This window comes from Pogoniulus pusillus, chromosome 7 (genome assembly GCF_015220805.1).
Source record: "Pogoniulus pusillus isolate bPogPus1 chromosome 7, bPogPus1.pri, whole genome shotgun sequence".
Taxonomy (NCBI): domain Eukaryota; kingdom Metazoa; phylum Chordata; class Aves; order Piciformes; family Lybiidae; genus Pogoniulus; species Pogoniulus pusillus.
Genome location: NC_087270.1, coordinates 30,600,834 through 30,614,720, shown reverse-complemented (window position 1 = coordinate 30,614,720; position 13,887 = coordinate 30,600,834). Strand labels below are relative to the sequence as shown.

Genomic DNA, 13,887 nt, shown 5'->3' with positions numbered 1-13,887 from the left:
AATTGCATCAGGACACTGTGAGAACAGACAGGATCAGGTACTTCTTTGCCCATATATGGTTTTACTTCTAGTTGCTCTCAAATGAAATGTAAGCACAACTACATTCTTGGCTTCATACTTATTTACACGAGGTTTTAACAGGGCATCTACTTAAATAGCATCTATCCCTTAACTCCAGTTTGTTGCTACTGTACAACCTAGAGAACAACAACACCTGCAGGTTAGAATGTTTTTTTATTATAATGAGACATACTGTACACAGATGAGAGCAAATGGTTATGTTTTATAAGGCAATCAAACCTAAAGACCTTATCATATTTTATGCTGGCTTAAAAGAAGAACTAGTAATAAAGATAATTTCATTATTAAAAATATATATTTATTTTGTCCTATATTAGAAAGGCAAATTTGGGCAGAGTGATATGGCTTATATTATTTTCCCCCTGTGGAGTTTGTCTTCACACTTGGATAGAACACACATGGAATGAGTTCAGCAATCTCTTTCTACTTAGGAGCAAATATTAACCCACATTAGAAGTCAATTCACATGTTCAACCAGAATACCTAAGCTGGGGAAAAAGTCTAGGATGTCTGTTCTACCATATTTTTCTCTTCCTACACATTAGAATTTCTCCTGTATATTTTCTACCTGTTTTTTCCTCTGGATAATTCAAAGTTTGTCTTCCCTGGTTTTAACCATTGCCATCATAATGCACAGGTCACTGTTTTACCAAAAGAACTCATTTTAGCTTAGTGGAATCAATTACCATGGCTGCTTCTTTAAGCTCTGGGAGAGAGGAGGAGAGAATGACTCCAGAGAGGAATTCAGAGCTCCTCCATTGGTACACCTGCACTGAATCACCTCCTGTAGAAATCTCTTTCTCCCCAGTAACTACAGTGGAAGCCCAGGAAGACTTGGAAAAAATAGCCCTTATGAATTTTGAACAGGTTCGCAAGACTCCTATTGCATCCAAACCTCCTACACACTGCAACCTCCACATATATCTGGAGCTGCACTTTTAGCCATTATCAGTCATGTGCTATTCTCCCCAGGGGCCAGAGTTGCATAGCATCTAGTGTTCGCAGTCCTACAAGTTCTCTTAGAAGTTGGCATTTGTGCAACAACAAATGCAGTAGACTGCCAGGATAGCTGGGATTTCAGTGTTTCTCTGAGCTACTGAGGAACTGCTGCCTATACCTACCAGTTACAGGTTAGAAAATACTGAAATCCCAGCCAAGGAGCAAAGGGCTGCTATAAAAATGCACAAGATGCAAAGAAAATTAAATTTCCAGTGAGCTAAATTAGAGTATCTAAAAGACAAGACCAGCATCCTGTCCTGCATCAAACCAGTCGCTGGACATTATTCACAGCTGTCATATGTGTAACACACTTATTATTTTCAGTCAGGATTAAACTGGCCCAAACTGTATTATGTTGATACTAAAATAGTAGCAGACAATCTGTAATGCTATGTTCTTGTCCACATTTCCTGTAAAACCCCCAAAAATGAAGGCAACATTGTACTGGAACTGCACTATTTTGAAAACATCATGTCCAGCCTCTGCTGGCCAAACTTGCTGTTCTCTACATCATGGTACACAACTGAGCACTGTGACAGTACAGATGTCTGGTCATCTCTTGCCATCATCACTTGAGTTCACTGGGAGCTTGGGCCAAGAAGGCATAATTATATTTTTAATACATGTATGCTCAGAATAGACTTGCATCTTGGGTGCTGATAGATTCATTTTCCTGGATATACTGGAGAATGTCCACTTCATTCATTGTCTGAATCCTGTTTTCCTTTGGCTTTGTCGGCAGAGTTGAATTAGTGGTTTGAGGGGCAACTGCTGGCTTCTGAGGCAGTGGTGGCTTTGATGGTACCTTAGGTTTTGGTTTGGAGGTTATTTTCAAGAGTTTTTCTAAATCATCTTCAACTCTGGAATGAAAAGAAAACATCAGTAATATCTTGGGTATTTCTGAATCACTTTTTGTTTTGTAAGAAAATGCAATCTTACAAAATAAAACTTTCTGCAGAAAAGGCTCAACTTTGATTAACTTCTCTATAGGAAGAGAAATTTTTATGTTATCAAAGTTTCAATGTTACCCAAATTAAGAATTATCTTTTTATAATGTGTTTATTGAGTCCACCATGCAAGTTCATTAATTTTACAGCACGTTTTCAAATGTCTAAATTAAAATCAACTTGCAATTATTGAGGGAAAACAAACTTTAGTTTCAGAGAAAAAAGCTTTAGATTTGTGAGAAGGTGATTTGCCTCCTAGAAATTTTCATGGTATAGTAAAAATGTTCACATTGCGCTCTGCTTCCTCTTCATTCCCATCCCCCAAGACTGACACTGAGCATCCCTCATGCTCTGGATAAATGGCTTTACAAATCTTGTGTTCACATTTGCTTCCAGGAAACTGAAGTAGTTTTGCAATCTGTGACTTTACTGCATACAACAACTCATTTGCCCACACTACTTAGTGAAATAACCCAAACCACCTGAAACAGTTAAGGATGTTTTCTATCTGCATTATCTGGTCTGACTGAAATCTGGGCTCTGCATGCCCAGACCTGTTTCCATAAGAGATGTTAAAGACTTTGAGAGAGCTTTTACAACATTGTCTAGTGACTCCAGGAAGTGTTCACCTTTGGAAAGTGAACACAAAGAGGTAAGGGAAAGAAGGTTGTGACACATCATATCTCTAAAAGACACAGAAGAGATGGCAAAGAGAGAAGTCTTTACAGGCCTTGGTAGTTTCTCTTCTGAATCAAAACTGCCTTTTGTTTTGGTCCTTTGAACACAGTGGTCAAACCAATTACCATAAGGCCTAAAGGCAGTTGTTGATTTCCCAAAGGCTTGATTCACAAATAACTGTTAGGCTATCAAACTCCAACCAGCAATCCATGCAGTCAGCTGTGTCATGACTAGCTATGGAAGTGAAGACTCAGATAAAATACACATGTCATATATGCTTACTAAACACACAACTTGCAAAAGGCTCCAACTGTAGCACACAAAATCAAGAAAGCTAAGGCATAAAAAGTGCAAGCAAAAACTTTTATACAGGGGACTAGGAGCCAAAGATCAAGAGGAACAGTAGGTTTGTAGCATGTGGGTACTCCCTCATTAGACCCCAGCTTTAGTGTGATATGTTTACTCTACAACTCCAGTGTTTTAAGATAGCAAAATGATTTAACTGTTATGAGCACTGCTGTAAGACCTGCTTTTACTGAACTTCAGCGTCAACCGAACCAGCTCACTAAGCTATGGCAGTACCAACAATAAGACTCCCTCTGACTCAGCTGGAAGCTACAAATAAACTTGGGGATGAAATTAAGCTACAGAAGTCATTCCCAAGTGACTGGCATTTTCTTTATCAAACTCCCTTCATACAGTTTTATTTCTTAGAGGACACGTGAGGGTAAGAAAGCCTGGGTGTGTGGGTCTTGAAAGGAATTGGCAGTATATGTGAAGCCCATCCTCTCCCTCTGTCTCTGCCAGAGCGCTACAGCAAGAGGAAGCACAGTCCTGCATCCAAGAAGGGGGGATGCTCTCTGTTGGTCACTGTACCCATAACCATCTCATCCTCTTTCTCACTGCCAGACAATGAGGCCATCTTGGAGAGATCATACAGACCTCTGCAAAGCCACTGGCTAAATGAATGGGACTCTGATTTCTCCCTTTCTCTCTTTCTTCACCACTAGCCCTAGAAGAGATATTGTAAATGCCTCTATCCCACCCAAAACAGTTGGTGGGGCCGTCTGAAGACAGTTAAGTAGGCAGTGTTAGCAAAGCTGAGCTCTCCAATAATTTGAGAAGCAACTGATTAGGGTTAACTGGCCAGGACCATGGGGAATAGGTTTAAGAGAGGACACTTTGCTGCCTCATCTCACGTGCCCATTTTGTGAATGTTAAAAGCACAGGTACTTCCAGCGCTCCAACACTCTCTGCTAAGGATCCCACTATTATTAAGAAAAACTTCATCATCCTAAAGGTTTCTTTTTTCATAGTCACCCTTATTAAAAACTGTGAGGGACTTACGGCTGCACAGCCCAGACAAACTACAGTCACCACAAACTGACCATAAAGAGCACAAGGACTAGCCAGAATTTTCTGCTGTATAGATGGTCACAAACCTTCAAGGTAAAACCATTCTTAAAGTCAGATCTTTCTGTGGGATTAGTGTTAACCAAGGCTAATCTTGTCAAATCAACTGCCTGGACACTGTCATTTAAAACCAGGAAATACCCAAGCAGACCAACTGATGAACAGAGGAGGGTCACTCTGCATCTTGAACTGTACCCTGTGGACTTGTATTCCAGCAAGCAGCTCCTCAAATTTCATCCTTCAAGTAATTCTGCAGATCATATTCTCTTTTATTTAGGTAAGATTGCTGATGTATTTTAATTTCTATGATTCACCTTGCCAGTGCATTTCTTCTTCCTGAATTCCTCACCTACACAGAAGAAATTAATTTAAGACCAGGTACTCTTATTTGCTTCAACCTCTGATATTCAAGAGATATCACACCTGTGATTATATTGCCAAGACATGTTCCTGTGCTCTTTGCTGTGTAATAAAGACAACATGTTAGGGCTGGAATTTCTGAAGCCTAACTTTCTTTAACTGATGTGATACCTCCCTTCTTGGCATAAACAAATACTGAATGAATCCGTGTCCACGTCGTAAAGTTTTGGTCAATAACCAACAGAAACCACAATAACCTGATGAACAATACATACATATACATACAGAATGTAGGAAGGATGCACAATTTTGAACTAGATTGAGAAGTAGGTGCACTGCCCAGAAGGGGCAGCAGTAAATACAGTTTATTAACCTGATGAGATGGTACAAGCTTCTTGATTTCTACACTCCTGTGTGGTTCCATATTAATTTCTGTGCTAATCACAGCAACAAAAATACTTCCAAAAGGTGCGATCCAGTAACCTGTGGGGGATTTTTTTTTGGGGGGGGTGATTTTTTTTTTTTTTTTAATGTTTAAAGGTCAAACATTTTGTAGGAGATGATTTTTCAAAGTCTGGAAGCTGATCACACCAACGTCCTTTTTTTTTTGTCTCAGACTTTTTCAAGACCTTGTTTAGACAGGAGTCTTTTACAGACAACACAGCAGAAGATATGTGGTTTTTGTTTCAGCAGTTACTTTTCAGTGCTGCAGTGCTAGGCAAACTGTTTGATCCACTGCTGTTTGATCATGTGAGCATAACTGTCTTCAGAAAACTAAAGAGGTAAAATGCAAAATGCCTTAGGCAGAGACAGAAACAAAGACTTCTATTTTCTGAGAAGCAAATGAATTGTTACAGTGCATAACTACTGCCATATTTAACTCCAGGCCAGAAGGAGGAAGGAAAAAAAGCAAGCAACTGTTCTGAAACAATAAGATTAAAGGAAGAACCTTCACACCCCCGTATTTTTATAGACAACCAGGCACAGAATCCATGTAATTAATCATTCTCTAATTAGTCTCTTTCTTTTTCTGTAATGGAAAACCAGTGCCACATTGTTTAGAATTCTGCCACACTGTTGTGCTGATTTACTGACTCTATTGGTAGAAACTCTCTTTGTTTCCAGACACAGAAAGCAATCAACACCATTACTGAAGAAAGGCTGTCACAAAACCCTGTGATATGACTGCTAGTATGTGGACTTCAAAAGAGTTCTGACTTGGAGGCAGATGCAGCTTCCACCAGAGCATCACTGAACTCTGAACTCTGTTCTGTCTATCCGGATTAGGTCTTCAGGAGAGAAATGACCATGTACATGTACAGCATATAGCATTATGGGGACAGTGACTTCTGCTTGCTGGGAATGTCCTAAAGGAGCGAACCAGTAACGAAAGCAAGATGTGAAGACTCTCATAATTTTCTGAAGTATCCAAAAGCATCATGCTTGAACTTAGATTATGCAACTTGCAGCAGTTCTTGTGGAGCAGACTTATCTTTATCTACCTTATTATTGGTGTCTCTATTTTGTCTGCTGTTAATTATGAGTAGGAGAGATACCTTAGTTGAAGCCTTAGGGAAAAGTGTAGTATCACAGACATAACCTGGGTGTGACGGATTAGGAACTTCTCTCTCCACTATTTGAAATTTACCACACCAGTTCAGACAGTTTGGAAGTAAGATGAAGCCATATTTACAGCAAAGCAAAATTTACAAGCATATACCAAATATATTTACAAGTATTTATAATTATATACAAATTAGAAATAATACAGAAATCCAAACTCCCTCCTGGACAAGGAAACTGCCCAGAAGGGACTCAAAGCCTCTCTCTCTCTCCCCTTCTCTCCCAGACAGACAAGTAACCAGCAAAGCTTACTTGTTATCTGCTAATGGAAGATATTAAAGTGGAGCAAAGGCAAAGTGAAAGGAGCAAGGGTTCTGAGGCAGAAGTGACAGAATAATTTACATTTTGGCTTTTTATCCCTTTCAGCAAACCAACGAATGACTTCATCATTACTTTCATTATACAACCAATGATCTAATTCCTCTCATTAGAATATTCCAATTAGCCTCAAACCAGCACATCAGGGAAAAACTTGTGCTCAAAAGTAGGTGGGAAGCTTTGAAGTATCTGTTGACCATCACTTTTGCTATGGTTGGTAGAGGCAGTGTGATGTCTAACAAGGCTGAAGTTAACCATCAGAGTGCAAAGCAAAGGACACTGTGTAAAAGGTATGGCCATTCATGTTCCTGCTTTTCCCTGCCATCCATTACATTCATACTGGTACTTTACATAGTGCCAGGAAATAGTCTGGAAACCAGAACATGAGAGTTGTTGAAATGCTCTAATAACTGCCAACACAGCTTTACTCTGGGACGTCTTAGTCCTCCTCCAAAAAAGCCTCAGGTACAATTTGGAGCTGGCACAGGACCACCAGGCAGCTGCTAACACTCACCTTGTTCTGGACCTGATGGGAGTCTAATGATGGAGGCAGCCCAGTGGTGCTGGGTGGCCAAGGGCCCAAGAATAGGCTCATCAGCATAGGTAAATGCATATGCCCACAAGAAGCCCTCTGAGGAAAAGAGCCTACTGGTCATATCACTCAGGAAATGAGAGAATTCAAATTTTACAACTTGAACCAGAGAGCTGGTTCAATTTTTCCTCATACTGAAGAAATTCAAACCTCTGTATTCTGCTTCTCCAGAAAGTTCCTCAATTACCAGGCAAAGGCATCACTGGGGCAGGGAAGGCAGTTTTTACTCTCCAGCTGAAGACGTCTTTCATAAATGCAAAGAGAGTTGAAATCTGGTGAGTCTTAGGCCTAGCAAAAGCATCACTTGCTACATTAGGAGAGATCAGGACCTCTTTACATGACACATATAGGTTCCTAGGGGCAGGACAAGAACTTTTCCACATGTTCTGGAAGAACATACAAGTAGAGTGATCTGCAGACACCTCACTAATATATTATGGCAATGGTAAGAAAGAATGTTTTCATCTATGATGCCATTGGTGAGATTGAGGTAGCTCACCTAGTTTCTCCATCACCATCACTTTGTTGGTAGGCCAGGAAACTAGTAACCATTAAAAGGCTGGTCAATGGACAAGAAGAGGGAAGATACTTTTTTGAATGGACATGAAAAAGAAATATTTCTTTACACTTACAAAGCAATTGGTTCTTCTCAAAGCTCAACACTTGTTAATGTAAAGTAAATGCTTCTATTTAAAACAGTAACTCTCACTTCACTTGAGCAGGTATCCCCAGCAAGCACCATTTTCAGTTTGCTATGAGAACATTTATCCTATTCTCTTCTCGCTGGTGCTGTGACAAGCACAACCCACACAGATTTTTCAGATTCATTTGTCTCTATACCATTTTCTTCCTCAAGAAGTCATCACTGCTGAGGATTCACTGCTATGATGACAGTGCTGTGATGCTACTTCTGGTACAACCTCTCAGGTACCATCAAGATTACAAAGGACGTGGTTTCTGTTGTGTTCCCTTTGGAAGAAGAAGGGATCTGCCTTCCTCCAGGTAATACTGCTGTCCTATCAGCACTCCCTCTTCTCCTCCCCTTTACCCTCAGTCACCCCACATTCAGTACATCAACTTGTGCAGATAATACTATGAATTAGTTTTACAGGGAGATTTCAGAGGGGGTTAGGCATCTGAAGAGGTTAACAGATCCTGACCTATCTGCCTACACCTCTTGCACTGGCAGGAGTTGCCTCTGTATTCTTGTAGCAACTTTCCCATCAGAATACTGGAATGATTTTCTGTTTCATTACGTATTCATTTTCAACTGCACCATGATGGCTTCTCAATTCCTGAAAGTGAAGGGACAATTTAAGAATAAACAAGAACTACTGGAATTTAAAAGGAATAGAATCATTTCCCATGGGCTTCCATAACCATCTGGGGATGCTGCTAATATTGATGGCCCCAACCTCATCTAAAAATGTGGTCAAAAGAGCAGACTTCAGAGACCTTTCTCTGCTACAGAAAGAAACCATAATCCAGAGGACATTAATATGGGAGACGGAGAAGCTCTCTCCACTAGTGGATAATACTGCAAGGACTGCTTTGAACCAGGCACTTTTCTTCCAGCTGTATGAATAAATTGGATGAAGTGCTGTATGCTGTAATTGATAGCAGAAGAGAAAGCAAACACAAAATATTGCAAGCACATTATGTATGTGCTCCCAATATACCACAGCACTAAATCAGCTTCTACAAACATCAGGTGGGCTATCAAGACGTAATGCGAGATGGCACCCAACCCACTTTACCTTTTGTTTGCATTGTCAGGTATTACCACTGAGAGAGCTACCACTTTTGCATGTGCAGAAAGCAATAGCTGCAAAACTGCTTGCTTGAGGAGAGGCTTGAAACCACACAGATTCTCTTTCCTGGGTTTAGTACCTCCTGTGGGAGTCATACATCCTAACAAGAGCTGGCTGGCAAGAATTAGCACTAGCAGCAGGATGACTTCATCATTCAGAAGCCAGCCTGAGATCTAGAAATCATTTATTTAACTCTTTACTGCAGCACAGATTCTCTGGGGATGCTGATTCCTCTGAGCATTTGCTTCCTGCTTGACCTCTTAAGGATTATCAGTGCTGGCAAATCTTGTGAGTGAAATGCCAGGAATAAAATACACAATGTGATGATATGTTCCAGTTCTATACTATCAAAGGAATGAGAAAGTGTTGGAGCAAGTAGTACATTATTGCCTCCTGTAATTCTAAGGTCTGGCCCTCCTTTCCATCTCCTAGAATAAAAATCAAATATAGGGTGGTAAGAGATTTTAATGAGTCCTCTACAGCTGTGGAGGTGTACATAAAATCTCTCCTAGAAACTTGAGATGCACTTCTGCAGGGAAATCTGTGAGTTGCCAGGAGGATATTATCCCTCTTGTATCAAGAGCCCCTCATTTCAGCTCACTGAAGTTGAATTCCAGTTTGTTTCTGGGCTTTGTTTCTCAGTTAACATAACAGAGGTCAGTTTTCACTTTCCACAGAAAGCAGAAGTGTCATATCAGAAAACAAGGACTAGATGGTATGCCTCAGACCCTCAAGACCCTTCTTCTGGAGTCACAAAATAATACTCTCAAAGGGGATTCCTAAATTATTTTTTCTAATGTGTTTGAATTCTGAGTCCCATCATACATATTTTACCTTTCAATTGTAAGTACAAGTATTGAGTTACAGTTAGAATGCAGAGTATTTAAACCTTTTGAGGTATAAATAACTCCTCAGACCAACTTCACATTACACAACAGATTTGAGATGTGTACCTCAGCAATTCCTCAGTGTCTTCCTCAGGACCTGTGGTCACCACATACTCCATGTTCTTACAAGCAGCTGGCAGTAGTAGTGAGTCACCCAGTCTTACCACCCCACCAAGGTCTGGATCTTCAAATAATTTGAGATCTAGAAAGGGGAATCAGAAAATACTGTAGATAAATCATGCTACATAATACAATACCTGCATTAATGTTAGCTAGTAAATCTGACTACTGGGCTGAAAAAAGATCATGTAAACAATTATTTTTTCACAAGTACTTCAAATCCATACAGTGCAGCCATACTCTGCACTCAGGACTTGGTAGATCTGCTTTTATTCTTACACTCAAAAGTAGGACACATTACTCTCATTAGTGTAGCATGAATGAATGATGGTGGGACAACCTGATCTCACAGATCTGTAATATCCCAGACCAAAGGTCTTATTTCTTCTTTCTGATTGATTCTACATAATCTTGCAGCACAAGAGGTTTCACCTCAACACAACGGGGAACTTCTTTACTGTAAGGGTCACAGAGCATTGGAACAGGCTCCCCAGAGAAGCTGTGGAGTCTCCTCCTCTGGAGACTTTCAAGGCCTGTCTGGATGTGTTCCTCTGTGATCTGTGCTAGATTGTGTGGTCCTGCTCTGGCAGCAGGGTTGGACTCGATCTCCTTGTGTCCCTTCCAACCCCTAACATCTGTGATCCTGTGATCTTGCCTTAGTTGACGATTAATATTCTTAAGTGATTATTTAACCTGTGTACTCTATTACATTTTAAAAACTCAGTTATACATATGCTTTAGATAAAACAATCTGTGTATATCACAGAATTGTTTGGGTTGGAAAAGACCTCCAAGATCATCGAGTCCAATCATCAACCCAACACTACAATGGATATATACAAATATAGAAGAGATTTACTGTCTTTCATCTTCTTCCTGGGACCAATTGATAAGTCTTTTTCTGGGCCAAAGAGTCCTTCATCTGGATCTACTTCTTCTTCAAAAATGTTTGATTTTGGCTTCTCTTCCTTGGCTGGAGGAGCAGATGCCTTCTTTGTTTTTTTAGTTCTGAAACATCAGAGACAAGAAAGTCAGCTGCAATTCTTCATTTAACAAGAAAGATTTATGGCAAAAAGTCTCATAAACTGAAAATAGATTGAGCCTGGGAAAGGATTAGGGAAAGGTACATAGCTGTCTGTTAGTTACTGGCAGAAACAGGATACTGAGCTGGAGGGACTGTTGGTCTGACATACCTGCACTCGTGTTTTGTATTCTTAAGAACTATCAAGAAACACAATGGGAACTGGAAGAGCAAGTCTGGGCTAACAATACTGTGCTGTGCAAACTACCACTCAGTCACATTTGTTTTAAGCAGTTTTCCTCCTCCCACACAGAAAGCTCAAAATAAGAAAGAGCTGTTGTAGCAACACTGTCACAGACAGACAGCAAAGGGAAGATCTGGAAAACAAACTGCAGACTGGACCATTGCACTGGTCCTTCTGTACACGGTTTTCAAAACCTCTTAGGCTTCATTTCCTTGCCAGTGCCTGCTGCTGTTCCTGTCTGCTGCATACTCCTTTCATAAAAGCATTACACACTCCCTTCATCCTTCCCAGAGGAGATATGAGGACTAAATCACCTTCGAGTTGAAGCAGGTAGGCACTGGAAGATACTTAGTTGGATGAACTGCTGTTTGCAGAATTTACAAAGGTCACTCAATACCTGCTTGATCCAAGGACAGGATTAACTTCCTTTAAATTAAGTCTTCTAAACAAAGACAAAAGTAATTTTTAGGTTCCTACTATACTCAGTGGAAAGCAACATGCATCTCCATAGGACAATTAATCCCATCTATTTTGAACACTGATATTTGGATGCAATAAATCTCTGAAGATCTTCTCCTCTCCCCACTGGCTGAAGAAAGAAGAGAAAAGCTAGTTGGGATTAGAGGCTGCATTTGCACATGGTTTAAACAAGGAGAGATGAATCCCCTTTCAAGAGCAGAGTGAAAAATGTGTGCCTCTTGCTCTCTTACCTAGAAGTCATATTCCATTACCTGAAGCCTCAAAACAGCTTGGATTATGAGGCAAACAAGATGACATTAAAAAGAAAATGTAGAGAACAGGCCCAAAACCTTTGGGTGAATAATCCAACTCAATATAAGCTGAAAAGAAGCATTCCTTAGGAGGGCATGTTCTTCCTAAGAAATTGCCATACTTCAGAGATCCTTACTTCATGGCAGTCACAGCCTTGTAATTTTGAAGGTACCCCCTTAAAGTGCCTCTTGCAATAGAAGAGCTGATCTTCCCCTTTGCAAAGAGCAGGTCAGGTTTCAGCCTACAGCAAACCCAATTATCAGCACTTAACATGCTGTAGTCATCAAAAACTAATAGCAAGGTCAAAAGATTACACATACATTGTAACTACAGTAAAGAATCTTATAAAATCCTCTTCCAGTTACAGGTGCACACAAAAGTACAGTCTAGTTACTTCCAGTTATTTTCACACATTTATTATCATCAAAATAGAACTCATGAATGAAATTACCTTGCTACCACCACTTCCATCACTAGCAATGGGAAAGGCTATTTTAGAGGCCTGTGAGCAAGTCTCAAGCAGAAATTAAGTATGAAATGTCCCCTATGCAATATACTAAAGATAACTGCAGTTGTCAACAATGAATTTGCTGAACTGTTTATGATACAAATCTTCATTTTAAAGCAAGAGAAATTTCCATCGCTTGTTTTTTTTCCCACATTGATATTTTTTATGGATGCACTCTGAGTGACTTCTGAATTTGAGCTACTTCTGAAAGGTTATATCCAAGGAACTACCTCAAATTAAAGCATTTCTCTTTCAAAACCCAACAAAATCCAAAGTTGTAATACATACAAGCTAGGCAGCTTTCACTCAGGATTTCTACACAAACTCAAATTCATTGCTTTATTAACTGTAGTAAAAAATCTGTCACTCAAATGAACCCAAGTATTAAAGGTAAAAAAAGGAGACACCCTGTTTAACAACAAAACCAGAAGAACTGTAAGACTGAATCTTTCAGAGCTGACAAAATTACTGAAAGTAGAATTAGAAGGCTCAAATAAATACAGTCCACTGGGGGAGAAGCAACCTTTATTTGTCTAATTCAACCCTTACAAAGTAATTTCCAACAAGTGAATGACAATATAGACGAGGATTTGTCAACCTACAGAATGCCAAAAAGTCTTTCACAAGATCCTTTGTCCATTCAGAGGATTACAACAGCTCTCCTGAAGTGTAAGAGCCTGTTATGCCCCAAGTACTTATAAACATAAGCCCATACATTTTTAAGCAACAGGTCTCCACCCTAGTGATGTTATCGAGAAGTTTACTAATGGTTAAAGTATTCGCAGCTAAGAGTATCAGAATGGTGGGAAATACTGAAGAAAGGGAAAAGTACCATAAAGAATATTGTAAAGAACAACATGTAAAACAAAATTAATTGAACTGAAAGATCCTGGTAGTAACTTTCTGTTTAGTCTAGCCATCAAATCAGTCCACTTACACTGCCTCACTTTCTGTTTTGCCAGGGGACTCCACTGGCAGTTACAGGGCACAGGGCCAAACCCCCAGGGCTTGACTGCTACCAGTAGGAGCATGAGGAAGTTTTTTTCTTTCTTGAAGTTGTTTCCCTTCACTATCCTTCTAACTAAGTTGGACTGCCAAATAATTCCAGCATATCCATACAGGGCCTCTGTTTAGGTCAGTCTCTAACTGGGAAATAGGATTCCCACGGTTCTGTATTTAGCTGTGCCAGTCCAGTCTGTGCACTGCTGAGCAGAGGTTAATGGATGAGAAAGGGTAAGTAAAAAGCTTCAGAGCCTGTTTGACATTCTGGTTTCACAATCAGCTTCAGCTGGCCTGAGTGTCTGCCTGCCCACTCACCCCTCTCTAGATATTCCTGCTACTTCTCCATCAGCAAGTGACCAAGTAGTTAGCTGGACCTGAGCTGATTGTGAAGCCACATCCTAGCAGGCGTGCAGAGAAGAATCTGTAAGGATAGTTAATTTGATGATCATGATGTGCCAGGGTGCAGTAAACTGAAGCTTTTGGGAAGACAGAAATGAAGGGCCATTTAGTCT

General features: G+C 40.1%; 1 protein-coding gene across 3 annotated transcripts in view; it reads right to left on the bottom strand.

The window, feature by feature from the left end:
- Window positions 1–215: 215 nt before the first annotated feature.
- HS1BP3 (HCLS1 binding protein 3) overlaps window positions 216–13,887 on the bottom strand; it is a 52,473-nt gene continuing 38,801 nt past the window's right edge. For all 3 annotated transcript variants that reach the window (XM_064146390.1, XM_064146391.1, XM_064146389.1), the window contains 3 exons: window positions 10,689–10,837; window positions 9,776–9,911; window positions 216–1,940 (listed from right to left, as the gene is read on the bottom strand). In XM_064146390.1, coding sequence (XP_064002460.1) covers window positions 1,712–1,940; window positions 9,776–9,911; window positions 10,689–10,837 — 514 coding nt within the window. In that variant the 3' untranslated portion in view covers window positions 216–1,711. The remainder of the gene's footprint in view (window positions 1,941–9,775; window positions 9,912–10,688; window positions 10,838–13,887) is intronic.